Consider the following 21,862-nt stretch of genomic DNA (forward strand, 5'->3'; position numbering starts at 1 on the left):
GGGCACTGTTGGTCTCTGTTTCTGTTAAATTTCTATTGACACATTTTGATTTATCTGTGCCAAAATGGGCATTTTTTTGAAAAAAAAAGTTACACTCCTGCAAAAACAGGTGTCATATTACACCCCTACCTCCCCATATTGGCCACCTCTCTACAACAACCACTTTTCTCTGTCCCCAAGGTGGCCATCGTGGAGAGGTTTGACTGTAACTACAATAACCCTCAGTTACAAGAGTTTTCAATAATATTGATTGTCGTGAAACCTAAACCAAACCAGTAACTTACCCATCTGAGTACTCAGCCAATCTCAAACGGTAGTAAAACCAAACCCAAAACCAATGTACCTGATTACTTTCAACATTCAATAGAAAACTGCTCTAATAATTACAATCTATTACCTTCTAAACAATCCGTCGAGCTTGGGTCTCTTTTTCCCCACCCATAACAGCAAAAAACTATTTTGACGTATCCTGTTCTTGTTCTTCGGACTGTCTTTGTGCGGGTAACTGGTCTTTAAAAACGTACATCAGAAAACATCGATCAGTAACAACTGACAAAAAATCGGAACAAGAACACATGCACAAATTATTGCTTAAATTCACCAAATATGTTGTAAATTACTATTTGATATTTGTTGTTGTCATAGCCGGAAATCTCGCGGCTTGAAACACTTTGCCACAAATTAAGGGGAAAAAAAGCAAATAAACTATTGATCCAAGGGAAAGGAAATGAAACAAAATAAAACAAAACAAAGGTGGCAACAGAAAACAAAACAAAACTAAACAAAATAAAAACAGTTAATAACCATAAACGTTTACGTATGCTTCCTTCTTCAATAAACCTTAATAAACAAATAATGAACAGAAAGACTTCTGTCAATTTAATATATAATATTATCTTTTTGTGTAACTATAGTTTTTAGGGTGATCATCACATCAGCTTATTCACACAAGCCAATTTATCATGATTTGAACAAAGACCCTGCCCAAGGAGCTTTTACAGTTAAACACATGTACCCTAACTAGTTGAGTAATGACATCCAGGGTCCAGGGCTCATATAATTTGAGAGCTCAAAGGAGGGCAATATTACTGGAGGGGAGTGGGTGTGGTGGTTATTCAAGTTGGGGGGCATTACATACTTAAACATCACGGAAAAAAGGAAAAGCAGGATGGCTGGGAATTGACCTTCAAGAAGACTAATCAATGCCAAAAAATATTATTGACCTGTGCATGATTATGACATGACTTACCAAACTATTGCTTTATACACAAATTTCATTTACCTTGATACACTGCACCTGCCCCAGCCCCACCAACCACAAGCGGTAGTTGAGTGGGTATAGGTCACTGTTGTCGTAGTTGTGTAATACTCCTGGGTCTGTGAGATTAACCTGGTACAAACGTTCACCCTGGAAAAATATTCAAAGGGGACAGGGTATCTCATTTCTGTCCCATGCAGAATGTAGTCTTAAAGTTCTGCACACAACCATGAGGCTTATAGTACATGTTTAATTAAGTGTATGTTAAAACAGTACTTTCTAAAAGCAGATTGACGGCTATGAAGACGTCTGGATGGTCTACTAATGATTCCTTGAAAACAAGATTAATTTGAAGTGGTGTTTGTTGTCGCAAAATGATGACAGCAGCACATAAAGATGCTATTAAATGATGATTTCACAGTTCTTGTTGACTATATCGCCGCATTAGAATTTTTTCCCCATGTTCTTTGATTTTTTCAATTAATATCCAATAAATTCTACTATAAAATATGGTTCTTAAGAATAAAACTAATATATATAAATTTAGGCAAGCCCAAAAGCAAAACTCCCATAAAATACCAATCATTTAACTGATGCAATAACCTTAAAAGAAATTCACAAAGTTGTAGTGATTTGAATAAATAAGGTTGACTTTGTAGAATTCAAATAATTTTTTGTACTTAGGTGGTAATGTTATTCCGAGGGGTTTCCCATAGAAAATTAAGCATCCAATAAACAGTAGAAAAAAAATGAATTCAGTTGAATCTCCAGTTGCAACCTGACCTCTCGTAAGCAACCACCTCTCCTCAGTGCCAGTTTTCCAAAATACCAAAATTTTCCAAGTTAAATCACTATATTTGGAACCTCTTGTAAGTGACCACCTCTCATAAGCAACCAGGGCCACTTACAGAGTTAAAAGTTTGAAATTTTCTTTTGTTCTTAACCTCCTTTAAGTGACTTGACAGATAATAGAGTGTAAATTGGATAATAAGGTGTTTTAATTTTATCCCATTCCTGGGTAGTACGAGAGACAGAAATTTCTCAATGGGAAGTACCAGTTTTGTTCTCGAAATTGACTTTTCAAATGAATAATTAAAAACATTTAAGACACAGGGTTAGTCTCTGCAGTTACCACATGCTAATGAGGCAAAATTTTAACCAAGCTCTCGTAAGTGACCACCTCCCTTAAGTGACCACCTAGGCTCGACATTTTGAGTGGTCACTTACAGGAGGTTCAACTGTATGTGAAAATGTATAAATATTGCAAATATGCAATGCTAACAAAATTCCTATTCCAGGCCAATGAATGACAATGGCTTTTTTGAAAAACAACAAAATCCTCAATTAAAGCCATTGAACAAATAGGTTGTAACAATATCCTCAATTTGAAGCCTTTGAGTAAATTCAAAGCTCACTGGAATAACATTTATTTATCCCAGAATAGGGCCTTTGAAGCTAAAATAATAAGACATTAATTTCAAGTAAAATGAATGAAACAAATCAAAATTGCCTTAAGGGATGGTTCAATTAAATAGTTTATTCCGTTTGTGGAGTGGATTCTTGCCTTTTGTTCAAACCAAATGGTGTTAGGGTGAGCAGTTGTGCACTCCAATATGCTTCCTTGGAGATTAGGAGCTTATCTAAATTCTGTGAGTCATCTGAAACTGCCACTTGATTAATACACTGAAACAGAAAATCATCTAAATTATGCACACTCTGATTAAAATGAATTGCAACTTCACAGGTTTTCTTGTTTGTCGACACAACAGATTTGTGATTCCAGAATCTAATCTTAAATTCAGTGGTGGTAGAGCCTATGTACTGTAGATGGCATTTTGTACAGGAAGCGAGGCAGGTGACATTTTTGGAATTGCAAGACAATTTTGATTGGATGTTATGTTTTTTGCCAGTTTCAGGTAGCTTGTAAAACAATCAGATTCTAAAAAGTAATGAACTTCACTGTAAGCTTTTACAATTCAACCCAACCTCTAAACACATCTGTTCAGTCGAGAAGTGGTGTTCTAAGTGGCTGTGCAAAGGACAAATCTCACCCCAGGTAGTGGACTGGGTATTAAACAAAAAAGCCACACCAGATGTAGCATTTGGGAATATCAAAACTCATAAGACCGGCAACCCACTTCACCTCATAACCTCCTGCTGTGGTACGGCAATTGAAAATCTGTCAGAAATTATAATTTACTGAATTCTATCTGCAACCATTAGTGCGTAAATTACATTCTGTCATTAAAGGCAACACTGATCTGTTGAACAGAATTGAAGATCTTAATGACACAGGTCATTTCCCGGAAGGCACTCTCTCAGTCTCATGAGATGTAGTATCAATGTCCCCCCAACATAGACAGTTTATTAGGCCCCACAGCAATTAAAAAGTCCCTTGATTGCAGAGATCAACAGATACCTTCCACCAAATGCATTCTAGAAGTAGTAGAAATTTGCCTTAAATGCAATCACTGTTTTTAAAGTGCCACTAACCCCAAAAAATGTTTTTCCTTTAATAAAATTTACCAGTTTCCCTTATTACTTTAGCAAAAAAAATATCTCACTTGATAAAATCCCTGCATTTCTACAGGCATTTGAACATGTAATTTCTATATTCACGACCACGCAAAGTGGGATCTAGGTTGGGCTACTAGTGACGTCACTTTGGGAAACAGGTTAAAACACTCAAGAGACTTTTGACTAAGCTTCGAGCGCTGTGAAAACATTTTTGGGTTATTTGTGATTTCTCTTTTATCAAAACTGGACAAGATTTTTAAGTAAAAGAACTGTATCATCTAGCATTACAATTTCATTGGAGTCTAGCTACAATTTGGACAGCTGCGATGTATACATTTTTTCCACTCTGAAGTGCGGGTTGCCAGTTACAATATTTAGGCCAGGATTGACAATTTGCTGGTCCATTTGGGTTATAAAGGTACCAATAATTGCTGAAGAGTTAACTTGCAGCTCTTAAAGAGTTATAAGATGTCAATGAACATAAAGAGTTGGTAATTTGACTTTACAGAAAGTGTCAATTACAAAGTGTCAAAACATTTTTAAATTCAAACATGCAATGCAGTCCATTCCTGCCTACTTCTCCCTTCTCCAGATCAATGATTGAAAATAGTTTTAACATAAGAGATAAGCAGAGATGTCAGCAAACAATATCCGAAGGTGAGGTAACTTTTCGCTTCGTTATTGTCAACCGACTGTAGTATATGCATTGTCAATTACTGTGAACACAAACATCGCAAACTATACAAATATGCATATTTCGTACTAGTAAATGATGGAAAATCCTTTGACAAGATCTTGAAAAGAGGCTCAGTATAGTATACTTTCCACTTCACTCTTATTTTGAATGAAATGTCAATATTAAGTATGCTAATAACCTGGAAGTTCTCGACTTATTAGTTTGCATTTCATTTGACTGACAAGTGCATTCTTCTTTCAGCATGACAGTCTCCATCAGTGGCTATAGAGTCAAATCTTAATCATTTGTTTCACTTTTCTTGTATATTTATAAATGCTTGATCCATTCTAAGTTTGTTTTTCTAGATATAATTCATTCCTCAAAGGCGAAGCTCAAAGAACAAAACAATTCTTTACTCGGAATAGCCATTGAGAAACACGAAGAGATTATGACCTCCAGCGTGAGTGTGTTTTTATTAAAACCACAAATACTAGCTAGTTCACCAGTTCAAAGCTTCAACAAACTTAATTGCCTCATTGTTGGACATATAGGTTTCGTTTACTATTCAGTTGGAAAAGTCTCTCTTTTGGGTACAATAAAACGTTTTAATAATTTACCGTGTAATTTCCTCTCCTATAGTTTTCATTATTTATTTTGGTCTGGGATTCAGAGGATCGTTTGAGCTCTGAATAGTCAGATGGCTTCCAACTTATCGCAAATTTGTGTCTTATGCAGTACCTTGACAATGTCAAGCTTTCCACCAGAGATAGAGAAAAATATACAAGCCATGAAAAACTCCAGGCTTTTACCGTAGTGGTGAACCCGAAATCGAAGAAATCCTCGATGGCTCCCCGGCATTAGCTCCACAAAGATCAGCCCACTTCTTTGGTCTTTTTCTCGTTTCTGGCCGAGTTTCATTTGAGATAGAGGTATTGAATGAAGAGGAATACTCTATCCTACGCATCCTGTATTGCTACTGAACAACCTCCAACAACACATCTTCCTTGCATTCTGCAATGATTTTGACACACAGTATCGCATGTTTTCATATATTCTTCTCAGAAACAAAATATTGTTATTCCCGAAAAGACATCAGAAGCCAACTTGTCCCATTTTTCAGTATTCCTCAGTTGTAAACATGGAAAAGGGCAATTTTACAATCTTTGAAAATTCATACAAAATTAATGAAAATAGCTACAACGATAATTTTATCACAGCCACTGTGGTGATCAGGAAAAAACGAAATTTATATTACCAAAACAAATCTGGGGGGTAATTAGAGGCGCTTTAAAGGAAATTGCTTTTTGCAAGTCCATGGTACAGCAATGGGTCAAAAGAATGCATGTAGTTATGAAGATCTAGCCATGGGTGAGATAGATCATAAGGCAAAATTTTGTGGGCCCCTGGAAACCTGTGCTTTGGTGGAGATATTGTGATGACATCTTCAATCTCTGGCAACAAGGGGTCTCTAATTTCAAAACATTCACAGAATACATCAATTCCTTATATCCTACAGTACATAGGCTCTACCACCACCGAATTTAAGATTAGATTCTGGAATCACAAATCTGTCGTGTCGATAAACAAGAAAACCTGTGAAGTCGCAATTCATTTTAATCAGAGTGTGTATAATTTAGATGATTTTGTTTTTCAATGTATTAATCAAGTGGTGGTTTCAGATGACTCACAGGATCACCAAGGAAGCATATTGGAGTGTGCAACTGCTCACTCTAACACCATTTGGTTTGAACAAAAGGCAAGAATTCCACTCCACAAACAGGATAAACCATAATTGAACCACCCCTTAACACATGGTAATTTTGTTTTGTTTCATTTCATTTTACTTGTAATTATGTCTTATTATTTTAGCTTCAAAGGCCCTATATGTATTCTGGGATAATGTTATTCCAGTGAGCTTTGAATTTACTCAAAGGCAACCTATTTGTTCAGTGGCTTTAATTGAGGATTTCAGTTCTTGTTTTTCAAAAAAGGTGTTGTCATTCATTAGCCTGGAATATTGAAATAGGGATTTTGTTAGCATTGCTTATGCATGTTTTGTAATTTTATATCCAAATCCCACTCAGGGCGAATTTTCTTTCAAACATTTAATCAGTTTAAATATGATTATTTGGGGTGTACAGGGTCAGGGGTTCTTTCAAATTTTTCCTTTCGTTCTCACGTATAAGCCTAATTTACCACCTCTTAACGCAGGCTTAATTAAAAAGTATTTTCATCTTTTGCTCTCATCTGCAAAACTTAGGGACCTTTTGCCACCAAATTCTATCATTTCACCTTTTCGCAGACCTATAAGAACCTCAAAGAAAGGTTCAAAAGATTGCGCATACACCTTGGAAACTTAGTTAAGTCTTTTCTAGTCTTATGCCAAGGTTTCTTTCCTCATTTTCTGCGTTTTTCACTCTGCATTTTAGGGGTGGCGGATGGTAAATGCAACACTTTGCGAGACGACGAGACTAGCGTTTTTCTTTGCAAGTCCGAGACATTTTGACTTCTTCAATTGCCAGACTGAGACTTCAAAGTGGTTTAAATGTGAGCTCAAGATGTTCAGGTTCTAAGACGTTCAGATGTCCTTTAACTTCATTAAAAAAATACACAAATCGGTACTTCATGACTTTCTTAGCCTCGAAAAAAAAATGGAGACTGCGAGACGCACATAACCACTAGCAAACCAGACTGCGAGACTCGTGAAATTCAGCAAAAATTTTGCGAGACCCACGGTTTTTACATACATGTAATCCACATTTTCCACACTCCACATTTTCCATACTCATTTACCACACTCACCATTTTCAGTTCCACACTCCGCATCTTTCACACTCCTCATTTTCCACACCCTGCACTTCACACTCCAAACTCCCTGTTTTCCATACAACCGTTTCCATCAGTGGATTGTCATTGGCATTTCCATCACGTATTGTCTTCAGAACAGTACAGTCATATTTAGTAATTAGAAGAACTTCTACTAGTTTTACCAAATTCTTCAGTTGTTGTTAACGACAGAGACAAGACAGAAAAGCCAGAAAGTGAAGAAAGGATTTAAAGGATCCTTCCTGAGATGCGCGCTCAAAATTACAGCATGAAAGCAGTCTAATTTTCTCATTCATAATGCATGCGCAGACGTCCATGCAATGCTCTGTCGCGGTGATGGACAAAACACTGACCCCTAGTCCATGGACTACCCTAAAGGACTACCCAAATGGACTACCCTAAAATGGACTACCCCTAAAAAAATACTATTTCAGATGAGAGGTATGTTAAGAAGCTGCGATTATATACTTACACTGTACGGAGGATGCTTTTCTTTCCGTTCCACATCGCCTTCAGCCTCCATTTTGAATAACTATACTGAATAAAACAACCGCTGTACACAAAAAGCGTGGACTCAAATAAAATCAAATATTCTGTAGACAATTCAATCTTGCTTCGATGTGATTCAGTAGCTCAGTCTTTCTCGAACAGACGAAATGATCTTCAGGATGTTGCTCAAATGAAATAGAAACGGGAATGAGGATAAAGCCATGGGACAGCAAGAAATTCCAACGACCACGCTACAAAAATTCAGAGTGGAGTGGAATCAGTAGTATTCTTGGCTGGCCTGGACTATAATTATGTGGAAATTTTTGTGGTTTTGCGAGACTCAGTATATGGTAGTCTATCGAAGCGTCCTCCTCTTTTGTTACTGGCGTATGGACCAATTTTTAAACAGTACACTTGGACAAATCCTCCATGCAGTGTAAGTATATAATCGCAGCTTCTTAACATACCTCTCATCTCAAACAGTATTTTTTTAGGGGTAGTCCATTTTAGGGTAATCCATTTGGGCAGTCCATTAGGGTAGTCCATGGACTGGGGGTCAGTGTTTTGTCCATCACCCTCTGTCGCGCAGAAAATCTACATCAAACAGCGCTCGACTTTCAGGGAAAAAATGGCCCCTAAGTTTTCAGATTTGGTCGCCAACACAAGTATTTTAGTCGCTAAAAATTTTCGGCCCTTCGGATCGTTTATTTTTTTTCTACGGAAAAGACGCTGAAATGGTGCAAATCACGCGTTTTGATCCATCCTTTTCGCAAACTGGCGCTAAAGAAAGTAAATATATTTATTAACATCATGCGTAGACTTTTCGTGTTCATTGTTGCATAGCGACTGCACGCATTTTTTAGAGGTGAATTTATTAAATCTCTTTGGGTAACGTGGAAACATCAAATGCAGTGCAGATTTCTTTAACATTATACATGTCAGACTAACCCGCTACGGATTTCTTTTATCAACAAAGTATTTTTTCGATTAATAACTCTTTTGTGTTAGCCGAAAAATCGATCTTGACAGCCAATTGGATCCGTAAAAATACTTACAAATTTTAAATGCTGTCTAATTTATCCATATTTTGACGGTACGATACGATACGATACGGTGCGATACAGATAAACTCACTTCCATAGTCAATTTTCCTCATGTAAAAGTTGTATACTTCTTTTTCTCCTCTCCAAAATCTGCAACTTATGCGCAGGTTTCCCGCAATTCAAACTACAGTTTTCACAAAAGTCGTAGATGCCGATAACGAACGTTGTTAATAACAGATGTCGATTTCAGTTCGTATTTCACACAAGAACACCACCGTTTCGAAGGCTACATGCGTGAAAATGGGAAGTATAGTTTGGTATTCGTCATTCGTTCCACTCCTACACTGATGAGTATGAAAAGTAAACAAAGAATTAACATATCTTGGGGGCCAGCCTGGCGACCAAGTCTGAAAAGTTAGCCGCCACTGAAAAAAATCAGGTCGCATTGGCAGCGGTCGAAACGGCGAGCTCTGTTTAAAACCACAATGCAATTATTAGTTTCCAAGGTATTTTAAAGGCATTCCCGGTCTGGGTAGTAGACAAAGAGAAACGTTCGTTGACAAGTATGTGCAGTAAAATAATTTCTGGTTTCCCCAGAGACTCATAGGTTTACGGTGTACTTTAATCACCATCAGCGAAAGTATAAAGCAAACGTAAAAAACTTACCCATTTTCGTCAAGATTTGACGGGTTTTGGACACTTAAACTCTTCGTTCCCTTGAAGCGGGAGATAAAAAGGAAAACCAGATAGAACGTCTTGACAAACATGACGAGTTTGAGCTTACACCTCGGCAACCCTTAAGAGTATTAAACTCAACCCGTGAGATAGAGTCCGGAATACTACATTCTGTCCTCCTTTGTTATTCACGGTCTTTTGTTTGTTTAATAAATATGTCAAACATCAAATCAAAGTGTTCACGGTGTTTTGAATTTCACAGTAAAGAGGTCACATGTGATGCTTGATGGTTAGCAACTATTTTCATTTTTCACCGAGAAGAGTAGAGAGGGGAGTTATGTTATTCTCTTTGTCTTCCGGGGAGGGGGTGGGGTATATGTAATCTTGGTTTTTCAAATTTTGTTGCCACCACCAGTCCCTTTGCCCCCACATCCCTTTTCCTCGGTTCCACACACACTTAACTTAATATGCACCAATTACACCTTAAAAGCTAGATAACATTCAAACAGGAAATTCAAGGCAGACGATATGGAACGTCCGAAAATGTAAGACCTTTTTTCTTGTGGGAAAATGCAAAGCTACATCCTTTGACCCCGCTTAAGCGCAAGATGGAAAAAAAACAATAGAGAGGACGGCGAATGTTGGGAAGAACAAAGAAAATTGTGGACACTGCTTTGAGCAATGACTTTCTTATTGTTCCAAAATAGAGTAGTGCCCTGAGAGGTTGAATTAATCACATCAATGTTCAGGTTACCGCTGCCACCACCCTCCGCCCCCATCATCCCATTTCCTCAGTTCCACACACACTTAATATGTACCAATTACACCTTAAAAGCTCGACAACATTCAAACAGGAAATTCAAGGCAGACGATATGGAACGTCCAAAAATGTAAGACCTCCTTTCTTTTGGGAAAATGCAAAGCTACAACCTTTGACCCCGCTTAAGCGCAAGATGGGAAAAAAAAAACAATAGAGAAGACAGCGAATGTTGGGAAGACAAAAGAAAATCGTAGACACTGCTTTGAGCAATGACTTTCTTATTGTTCCAAAATAGAGCATTGTTCTGCAAGGTTGAATAATCATATCAATGTTCAGTGTACCGCTGCCACCACCCTCCGCCCCCATCATCCCTTCTCCTCTGTTACACAAACACTTAATATGCACCAATCACACCTTAAAAGCTAGATAACATTCAAACAGGAAATTCAAAGCAGACGATGTAGAACGTCCGAAAATGTAAGACCTTTTTTCTTGTGGGAAAATGCAAAGCTACATCCTTTAACCCCGCTTTAGCGCAACACGGAAAAAAAAAACAAAAGGGAAGACGACAAATGGTTTGAAAGAACAAAGAAAATCGTAGACACTGCTTTGAGCAATGACTTTCTTATTGTTCCAAAATGGAGTAGTGCCCTGAGAGGTTGAATTAATCACATCACTGTTCAGGTTACCGCTGCCACCACCCTCTGTCCCCACCATCCCTTTTCCTCGGTTCCACACACACTTAATATGTACCAATAACACCTTAAAAGCTAGATAAAATTCAAACAGGAAATTGAAAGCAGACGATATGGAACGTCCGAAAATGTAAGACTTCTTTTCTTTTGGGAAAATGCAGAGCTGCAACCTTTGACCCCGCTTAAGCGCAAGATGGAGAAAAAAAACCAATAGAGAAGACAGCGAATGTTGGGAAGACAAAAGAAAATCGTAGACACTGCTTTGAGCAATGACTTTCTTATTGTTCCAAAATGCAGTAGTGCCCTGAGAGGTTGAATTAATCATATCAATGTTCAGTTTACCGCTGCCACCACCCTCCGCCCCCATCATCCCTTCTCCTCTGTTCCACACACACTTAATATGCACCAATCACACCTTAAAAGCTAGATAACATTCAAACAGGAAATTCAAAACAGACGATATGAAACGTCCGAAAATGCAAGACCTTTTTTCTCGTGGGAAAATGCAAAGCTACAACCTTTAACCCCGCTTGAGCGCAAGACGGAAGAAAAAGACAAAAGAGAAGACGACAAATGTTGGAAAGAACAAAGAAAATCGTAGACACTGCTTTGAGCAATGACTTTCTCATTGTTCCAAAATGGAGTAGTGCCCTGAGAGGCTGAATTAATCACATCAATGTTCAGTTTACTGCTGCAAACAAGACGGAACGCGCTTCTACTTAATTAGCAGTTCCAAGCAAGCAGTTGTCATGGATTGGCACTGCAGGATTTTACTGCTATTGCATGTTTCAGCTTTAGTCTTTGGCAAAAATGCTGCAACATTCAAAGAGCTAAAGGAAAAGCGACTTTCATTTGTCCAACACTCCAAATGCACATATTCTTACGAGGTAGCAGTTCATACTGCACGAGGTTCCAAGTCAACAGAGAGTGATGGCTTTCAAGTTCATGCCCTAGTAAGTACCAATCTATACTATAAGCACCACTCTACTCACTAGTCAACTACTAGTAGTCTACTAACTAAATGACACATGAAATAAGTAGATTTCATCTCGCAACGAAACAACTAATGGAAAAATCTTGCCTCGATTTATTTGTCTGTTTTACCTAGTAATAATCGTAATGAGGCTCAAGACACCTAGGATTGGAGTTATTGATGGAGATTCATTTTAACACTACCAGGAGCATGCATGTGAAAAATCCTGTGAAAGAACGTGTGAAAAATGTTTTATTTTCACATATGTTTCACATGTTTTTCACTACTTTTCACATGCATTTCACAGCCATGCAGTACCGCTCAAAAGTAAGTTACCACCATCTCGCGAGACGCGTCTCGTTTCTCGAGAGAAACGAAACGAGTCTCACGAGAAAAGAGACGTGTCTCGTTTCTCGCGAGTGCACTGGAAGTACTAATACTTCGCATTCGTCGGTATTCGAATTAAAACGTCTGTATCGTATCGATTAGCACGGTAGACACGATTTTCATTCTCATCAGCGATGCGCGTGTACAATGTGTGTATTATAAATTCTCAAGCGTCCATCAGTATTGTTTCATATACATCGGCCAAACCTTTTTTTATTCTTGAAGGTCAGACTTGCTTAACGTTTAGTTTTTGTAAGTACATGTACACGATTAAAGCTGAAGGTATCTGAATCGTCGGCGACAGTCGCTCCTGTTTACAAATATGTTTCACAGTTGTATTAATTCTCCTGGTTGTATACATGTAGATCTTAAAACTAGTGGTAATCAAAGATCAGGAGTGCGTTCGACACCGTCACTTTCATATATATACCTTAAATGACTTAACTAGCTGACTTTCAACCTCTGTCTATTGCTAAAATCAACGTTCTTCATGAACAACAGAGGTTGTACACAGACAGATATGGTGTCAAAGTCCATGCCAGTGAAGAGGGCCCCTGTATAGACGACGATGGCCGATTTGTTGTTCAAAACGTTGCGTGACGGCGCCAGTTTTCGTTAGACTACGAGTAGTCCTTCTTTCGCCTAGTCCGTCGTGCGTGACGCGAAAGAAAACCGCGAGAAAAATAATGGCCGCGCAAAAACCTGGAGGCGAGGAGCGCGCGAAAGGAGGGACTACAGCCTTAGCCCAAGAGTTTGATGCGTTACTTTCACAACGCAAAAATATGATTGGCTTATGTTAGGAGCGTTGACAACGTGATGTCAACATTCAAGATACGTGTGACCTCTTGCAGGAATGTTTTGGAACCGGAGCAAATCGAAGCGGTACCAGAGCAAATCGAAGCGTTGGAATCGCGCTTCGCAAGCCGTGATATTCTTGCGAATCTGCCAACAGGCTTTGGAAAGGTCTAAATTTATCCAGTGTTTCGTTTGGCAAAGCTTCCCGCCTCCAACCCGACTGCGAGCCTCTTTGTGATTTCGCCGCTCAACCGCATCGTCCAAGTCAGCGAATATATATTCACTGAGCTTGGTCAGTTTTTGCCGTCCATTTGAAAGATTGAACCGGACTTTCACTGAACTTTCACTTGAAACCGGACATTCACCTGAAACTTTCCGCTGCTATCGGCAAACATTTCACCGCAGTGGGATGATCTCCTATGTCAAACACATAATGCCGGTAAATTCGCGGTTGAAACTCTGCATTTGAAATTTTCGCGATAACTTTTAGATTTACACCTACAGTCGCAGCGAAAATCATTACAAGATACCCTATTCGCCGTCTTCTTTTTAAAACTTCTTGGACAGTGTCGCTGAACGAACACTGAACGAAGATATACTTCTCGCGGGATATGTTTTTGCCTCGCTACTTGCGACGTTTAAACCGGGCCTTAGAATCGGAGATTCTCGCATTTTCTGAACACCGACATCTCACGAGTTTGCCTTGTGCATTCCTGTTATTTCGAAGAGTTTCCCACTGAATGAAATCTTTTAGAAAGCATGCACTGAGCTAACAATCATGTTGTTGTGACGCCTTGAATTTGCATAAAGTTAGAAACATTACTGATGCGTGTATTTCTCATGTGTGTGAAATTTTGCTTGGTAAAACGTGTGAAAAGGGTGAATGAAACCAACGGTGCGTGAAATGGCCTGAAAAAAAAGCCATTTCAAAGGACGTCTAGGATCAATAGTACGATTTCACGTGAATTTCACATGCAAATTCTCAGTGAATGGCTATAGTATTTCACATGCTTCTTCACACAAATTTAACCTGTTAGTGTAAGTTCTCAGTGAATGGTCAAAAAATTGTCACAGCTACTTCACACACATTTCACCTGTGTTTCACATGAAAATTTTCAGTGGATGCCATACAAATTCAAAAAAAAACATTAAAAAGGAAGTATGCAAAAGTAGATAATCACACAGTAGAGTAGTTTAAGATAGAAAAATCACATTAAACTAGCAGCCAATGAAATAGAACACACGAGTCCCACACTTAGCCATCAATCATTGAACAGTGAGTTTTATGTAGCATGTACCATCAAATAGCAATGTTGTCTGTACATAATACATAAAAAACTAGGTCAAAAACCCAGAATTATGAAAAGAATGTGACATAAGAAGACAAAGGACAATTTAAGCAATATTAATACTGCACCAAAATACATTGACTCAAAAACATTAATCTTCTACAACACTTATTTTTTTGTCCAGTATATCCAAAATTTGAGCCTGCACCAGATTAAAGACCACATAGGATATCTTGTTTCTGTTCATAATTTATATTATTTGCTAAATTTGTTGGTTTCTCTAGTCCTTACTGACATTTTTTAACATCTAATTAAAATTCAAAGTTGCAAGTTTTGTACTGAAGACTCATGTTAAATTTCCTGTCAGATCCCACAGATTACGATGCAAGTATGGTGTCTGTATCATCACTACGTTTGAATTTTTTCCACTTAGCTTTTTAACCATGAACAGTAGTTCTGTTGGTGAATGTACTTCAAGCTTTTCTGTTTCAATAACTAGAACAAAAACAGACAGCATCCTGTGATTAAAATCAAGTAATAAGTTTTGTACTGTTTCACTTCTGAAGGCTACATGTAAAATAAAGACAATTACTCATTGCAGAAACTCAATTTCAGATTGAGCTCTATGACAAGCTTTAAATCTTCTTGGTTTAAGTTATGACTGCAAACATTTAAGAAATAGAAAACATGTACCATGTTTCTATTGAGTTTTAGTATAAATCTACTAGCGTTCTATCACGAATGCCGTTCTCTGATTGGCTACGCTACTCACTATCTATTCTGTGATGGATAGTGAGTAGCGTAGCAGTGAGCTCTTGTTAACAAAATGACAACTGCTTCTTGGCTTTTTCAAAGTGTCTTCTTGACTTTTTCATGATAGAATGCTAGTAGATTTATACTAAAACTTGTTAGTATAAATCTAGTGTTCTATCACGAATTCCATTCTCTGATTGGCTACGATATTCAACCATCATGTCAACTATCACACAATCTATTGCGTGATAGTTGAGTAGCATAGCCAATCAGAGAATGGCATTCGTGATAGAACGCTAGTAGATTTATACTAACAAGTTTTAGTATGCGTGATAGTTGACTTAGGCTGCGCCTTGTCAACTATCACGCATAGAAATTGAGAGCGAATAATCTAATTGTTCTAGTATAAATCTACTCGTCCTTCAAAACTTTATCTAAATCCTCTTCACAGACACTTCAAAAAAGCCAAGAAGCAGCTGTCATTTTGTTAACAAGGGCTCACTGCTACGCTACTCACTATCTATCACAGAATAGATAGTGAGTGGCGTAACCAATCAGAGAACGGCATTCGTGACAGAACGTTAGTAGATTTATACTAATTAACAATTAGATTATGAGCTCGAGATTTCTATGAGGTGTTAGTTGATTTGGCCTTCGGCCTCATCAACTATCACCTCATAGAAATCGAGCCCGAATAATCTGTGATTAATCTATAATTGTTTTAGTAGAATTCTAACTGAAATTATCACAAGTAACAGTTTCCAATTATTTTTCCACGCATCATTGAATTTTATGCTTTAACAAAATCACACGTATTGAATTGTCCCTGGTAAATTTGCAGTTGTTTGAGCGCACGCACTATGGAGTTCCATCCCCGCCAAAAATCAACGTTGATCACAACATTCAACTTGACAGTCTAACAATTAACTTGGCAAACATCAACATCATATTTCACTCTTCAACTTTGTACTTTGTATCACAATCATTGAAACTTTAAACATCAACTTTCAAAGTGACAGTTCGACGTTCAACTTTATCTATCAACATGGGCTGTCAGCTTATCAGCCCATGTGTCACTCTCTCGAGGGAGGAAGAGAGAGGACCCTGGGAACGAGGTTGAAACCAACTTTGAGAAATTGAACATTACGTCATGGTGAACATATTTACGTCATCAGCAATAGCAATGTTCATTGCTAAACACGGATATTGACATGTAACATTTCATGTTGAATTATCAACTGGAAAGTCGAATTCTCAAGTTGAATTTTGGCGGGATAGGTGCGCCTTTGGTGAATCAACATTCGACTTGGAGATTCAAACTTCATCTTTTGCTGACAGCCCATGTGTCAAGATCATTGTAGACATGTTCACATGAATGTTGATGGATAAAGTTGAACGTTGAACTATCACTTTGAAAGTTGATGTTTAAAGTTTCAATGATTGTGATACAAAGTACAAAGTTGAAGAGTGAAATATGATGTTATTGTTTGCCAAGTTAATTGTTAGACTGTCAAGTTGAATGTTGTGATCAACTTTGATTTTTGGCGGGGATGGAACTCCATAGCGCACCAGTTTTTTCAATAATTTCAAGTTTTTAAAGCCAAGAAACCATTAATGTTCTTCTTTTAGTCTTCTCAGGAATTTAATTATCCATTCACATCTAAACTTTCTTCCAAAACTTCAGAAAAATGATAAAAACGTTGCATTTAGTGGATAAGCTAGAGCCACTGCACTCTAATTAAACAATAGAGTGTTTCTGTAGAGGAACTATCGGCTGATAGTTGCCCTGTGGAAATTTCATGTTCTTAAAACAAATATTTGCCTGACAAGCAAAGCTTTGAGGGCAAATATGCTAGTTTTAAGAACATCAAATTTCCAAAGAACAACTATCAGACCGATAGTTCTGAGACATAAACACTCTATTGTCTTTATTGTTCACCACTAAATTTTCTTCTGTGCACCAATTCAAAATTCACATTGAATTATCTTCAACTTTTTTAGATGAAAGCCGTGAAAGGTCGTTAAAGCCAGATATAAAATTTGAAAAAGATAACAGACAAAAACCCACTTAATACATTTCAATTGTTTACTTTCTGTAAGCCCACTTGTTTACAGAAACATTTTCACAGACAAGTACTATCCATCCAGGTATTTTCCTCGGGCGGGCACTATGGGCTGATAGTGTATCTCCGCGGATGAACACTATTGCATCACGTGATCATTTTAAACCAATAAGAATGGGAAAAAAATTAGTGCTGAACTATAATGGCTGATAGTGTACAAGTAGCCCAGCCAATCAGATTGCAGCATTTGCATTAGTATACCAGTAGAATTCTACTAATAAGCAATAGATTATGAGCTCAAGATTTCTATCGCGTGATAGTTGACAAGGGCGCAGCCCGGGTCAACTATCACGCATAGAAATCGAGAGCGAATAATCTAATTGTTTTAGTATAAATCTACTCGTCCTTCAAAACGTTATCTAAATCCTCTTCACGGACACTTCAAAAACGCCAGAATAGATAGTAAGTAGCGTAGCCAATCAGAGAACGGCATTCGTGATAGAACGCTAGTAGATTTACACTAAAACTCGAAAGAAACACGGTACATGTTTTCTATTTCTTAAATATCAAAGCTGAAATGGACAAGAATAAAGACAAAGATCAAAGACAGGCAGCAGTACTAGTTGATTGCTAAGGTGGAGTTAATGATGAACACTGATCTTCAAAAACGCTATCTAAAGTCTTTATCTAGAAGCCATGCGATTCTTTATACTTACAATTTTTCTTAGGGCCAAAAGGTACAGATTTTGTTGCTTCATATTCCTAAGGCCGTTCCCACACAATTTCCATCGATCTCGTTCCCAGGTTTGACCGTTGGAATCAGGCGCGCCTTTTTCAGAGCACTGGGTTATAGCAAACTCGTTCCCAGGGTCTTTTCAACACCTAAGGATACTCGAATTACACAATGAAACTCGGCCTTTTTACACAATTTAGAGGCCTACTGCAGGCTGGAAAGTATTCAGAAATCATTTGCAGGAGTGCATGGTATCCCAAGGAATTTTATTCCTTTGACTATCTACTTTTACTGTGAGAAATACTGAGTATACGGTACGAAGTCATGATCGATGACCGGTTGAAACTGAAGTCTTGATCTTGTGGAAGTTGTGGTCTTAATGTCCGAAATGCCGGTGTGTATTTGCCTGACTATGCAGAGGGATGGGCAACCCCTTCATGAAGTTCACATGAATGGAAAAACACTCTCATCATTGCAAAATTGTTTCATACGTGTAAAAAATTTCACATGCACGACCAAAATGTTTGGTATCCGGTCACCTCGTCACCAGGGATTTTCGCCACCAACGAACTCGCCACCAAACAAACTAGTAGTCTTTTGTATCGTTGAAATGGACAACGCATTACCTTCTTAGCTTTTTTCTTGAGTCGCATATATAGATTATTCCTCGTTCTTTTATCCACTGCCTTATTAGATTATTGGTGGCGAGGAAACTTCGCTTGGTGGCAAGTTCGTTGGTGGCGAGACTCCCTGAGCTGGTGGCGAGATGACCGGTAACTTTATTTCAAAGAGAATGGTGTGAGCAGGACTCTTTCTATTTAGATTTACTATTCGAAAGTATTGCACATTCAATGAAATGCAGCTTTCATTCAGAATGATTGAATTTTTGCATGAAATATATTCTTGCACATCAGAAGTGTGAAATTTGATTTGCACTGTTTGCGCAATTTCAAAAACCCTTGTGTTTTATTGTCAGGTATTTAACAAGTAAAGAAGCCTGAGCTGTATATTACACTGTGATAAAATGCGATGGGCATTAAAGAACACAAGGGAAATCCTTGAGTGTTCTCAAATGTGCGGAGCGTTTATTACAGAGTAATACGTGGCTTATGCTTCTTCATCTGCTTTATGATATAGATTTTACATGCACAAAACAATGAAACACGCTTTTTCTGTGTTTTATACTCGATAAAACATGGGTTTTTGACCAATCAGAGCATGCACAGGGTCCTATCTCTATTATAATTTGCAAGAAAGACAAAAGATTTGAAATTAGGCATGAAGTTACTTAAAGGTCAAGTCTAAACACAAGAAATAAAAAAGACACTAGGTTTGATAACAATCATTAACAATCAACAAAAATCGATTAAGAAGATGTGAGTGTTATCTATTTCTACCGATTGATCGATACAATCGATATCAATCAAAATAAATTCTAACACTTTATCTAGATTTATCAATCGAAACATCAGGATCGATATTTATTGATTGGTTACGCTGGGAACTTTAACAACATTCATTCATCTAAGGAAATCCAAATAAACAATTAACATGGCATCTATTCTAGAACAACAGTCTAAAAATAACAAAACAGGTGTGAGCTAAATTCAAAATGCAATGTACAACACAGTTCTTCATCCTTGGATTTCGCACCAAAAATAATAGTTTTCCTTTTCATAATGCCACGGCCCGACCGCTGGGTTGCCGGGGGGGGGGGGGGGGGGGCGGGGGGCTGACTTATTAATGATGTAAAGTATTCATTCATTCATTCTGTTTATTGTCAACTGAATCAGACTGATTTGTTAAAAGGAACATAAGTATTTTTTTATGATAAATGAATTAAGATGGTGAATTTTAAGCTTGGTAATGAAGTGTGAAAAGTGAACTAATCGACATGACATGACACATTTTTACATTTGTAGGTTGATGTAACTTCCGTATCACGTGAATATGACGGATCTCCTTTACATCTTTACAAGTTAGATGTGCGGCAACCCAGATTAAGGCGCGTGCGTTATGGACGTATTCTTACCAACTATCCTGTCAACCAAGAGTTTGAAGAGAAACTGTCAAGACCATTCTACTTCCGGCAGAAAGAACATGGCACTGTAGTAGACGTTCTGTTCGATAAGGGCACTGAATCTCCAGAAGCAGCTGTCTTTAAGAAAGGTACATGTAATTAAGATTGCACACTACTGAGTACATGTAATTTCAATTCTGCATGTACATGTAACAAATGACATCATATAAAGCCACATTGTGAATCACTTTGAAAGCAGTACAATACTGTAATTTATGTACCAACAACCAGATATAAATCAGGACCCCAATTTTAGGAGCATTGAATAACTTAAAACTATGAGAAAAAATAAATAAACATTCTGGGATAATTTACCAATCCTATAAAAATAAAAATGTAACTACTGATGTTAAATTTAGTCGAAATCAGTCATACTTGGTACCCATTTTTACTTGACTTTCCAAAGGTAATGAAACACTGAAGGTTTCTGACATGTCAAAATTAGGATACTGGATATTTAACAAACTAATCTTGAGATAAAGTTTATCTGTACACTAACTACTTTAGCATTTTTATTGCACAATTACGCACAATTGCGATGCATGAAAATGTGGACCCACAAACGGCAAAAAGGGTGACATGACAATGAGAAAGTAGATCTTTCCAGCTACATTACAACTTAAACAGTTGAAAAGGAAGGCAGAAAAAAGATACATGTAGCCTCCAAGAGGATGTAAAGAAGAGGCTACGACATTTGTGATTTCGGTTCAAACAGTCTACTAAATACTAAGCAGTGAACCCACTTGGAGCAGGTCAATTGTCAGTTCTTCTAAAACAATAACAAACGTTTCCATCACACACATGCTAGCGAGGCAAGAATTTCGTGAAAACAAAAACATTTTCAGATCCCAAGACAAAACAGTGAAATTTTGTTATTAAAAAGAAGGACACCCTTTCTAACATCTTTAGACCTAGGAGTTCAAACCTAATTTCTAATTTCAAACTAGACTTGAAAGGAAAACAATCAGACAAAAATGTGCATTTTGAACAATCCACAGCCAGCTAAAGTGGTGCAGGGAATTTCTGGAATGATGTTATTTCGTAATTAAACCTTGCTTGTCAGGGAAAATCCCTGTTCATCTTACAAATACTCACATATATGTATAAAACTCAAACCTTTGTATAGCACACACACACAAATTCATTTCAGCCAGATTAATGATTATGGCCCTTTGCCAAATGAATTTCCAAAAGCAGAAATTTATGAATAACACACTGTACATAATATATAGATTTAGCCAAGCATAAAAGCAGAGCTCCTCAGTTATTTTTTGGGATTTTCTTATTAATTGAAATAATCCAACTTGTATGTGAGGCAAATTTCAGACAATTTTGCAGTTTCTTGTTTTTTCCTACCTTATTTAGAAAGACGAGGCATTGTTATTAATCATTACATCCTTTCTTAGTTAACATAGGGACTCCCACACAAAAGAAGTTTGCTAATTTTTTTGTTGTGGGGTATTATTGAAATACAGTGGTTACAATATACTCAGTTCCTTAATCTCTACCAAATGAAATCTTACAAAATTACCAAAATAGTATACACATGTGAAAAATTGAAAAGTTTTGTTTTCTAAATTGATCCCCAAAGATACAGTTAACAACAACTCGCTCTCTAATAATATTGTATAGACAAAAAATAACAAGACAAATCTGACAGTAAATGGGACCATGGACACTGGGTGCTCCCTGGGATAGCAATGAAAGTGGGTGGTAGCGACACACCCTGGACAGGTAATTGGGTGGTTAGCGGACACACCCTGCAGACAAAGTGGGGCAGTTAGTGAACTCAAACCCCAAAGCATAAACACAACGTTGGGCGGTAAGTGGACACAAACCCCAAAGCAGAA

The 21,862-nt window shown here is 37.6% G+C and overlaps 2 protein-coding genes across 4 annotated transcripts in view; one reads left to right on the top strand and one right to left on the bottom strand.

Annotated features, from left to right (window-relative positions):
- LOC145478309 (uncharacterized) overlaps nucleotides 1–9,576 on the bottom strand; it is a 57,090-nt gene extending 47,514 nt beyond the window's left edge. For both annotated transcript variants that reach the window (XM_081456286.1, XM_081456295.1), the window contains exons 1-3: nucleotides 9,476–9,576; nucleotides 1,283–1,408; nucleotides 398–510 (exon numbers count right to left, since the gene is read on the bottom strand). In XM_081456286.1, coding sequence (XP_081312412.1) covers nucleotides 398–510; nucleotides 1,283–1,408; nucleotides 9,476–9,576 — 340 coding nt within the window. The remainder of the gene's footprint in view (nucleotides 1–397; nucleotides 511–1,282; nucleotides 1,409–9,475) is intronic.
- A 2,108-nt stretch (nucleotides 9,577–11,684) lies between these two features.
- Nucleotides 11,685–21,862, top strand: part of LOC145478275 (uncharacterized) — a 51,117-nt gene continuing 40,939 nt past the window's right edge. The window contains exons 1-2 of one of the 2 annotated variants that reach the window (XM_081456242.1): nucleotides 11,685–11,892; nucleotides 19,855–20,101. In XM_081456242.1, coding sequence (XP_081312368.1) covers nucleotides 11,689–11,892; nucleotides 19,855–20,101 — 451 coding nt within the window. In that variant the 5' untranslated portion in view covers nucleotides 11,685–11,688. Of the gene's footprint in view, nucleotides 11,893–18,247; nucleotides 18,327–19,854; nucleotides 20,102–21,862 lie in introns of those variants that run through there. The other variant, XM_081456247.1, reaches the window with a different exon arrangement.

Source organism: Orbicella franksi, chromosome 1, assembly GCF_964199315.1.
Source record: "Orbicella franksi chromosome 1, jaOrbFran1.1, whole genome shotgun sequence".
Classification (NCBI taxonomy): Eukaryota; Metazoa; Cnidaria; class Anthozoa; order Scleractinia; family Merulinidae; genus Orbicella; species Orbicella franksi.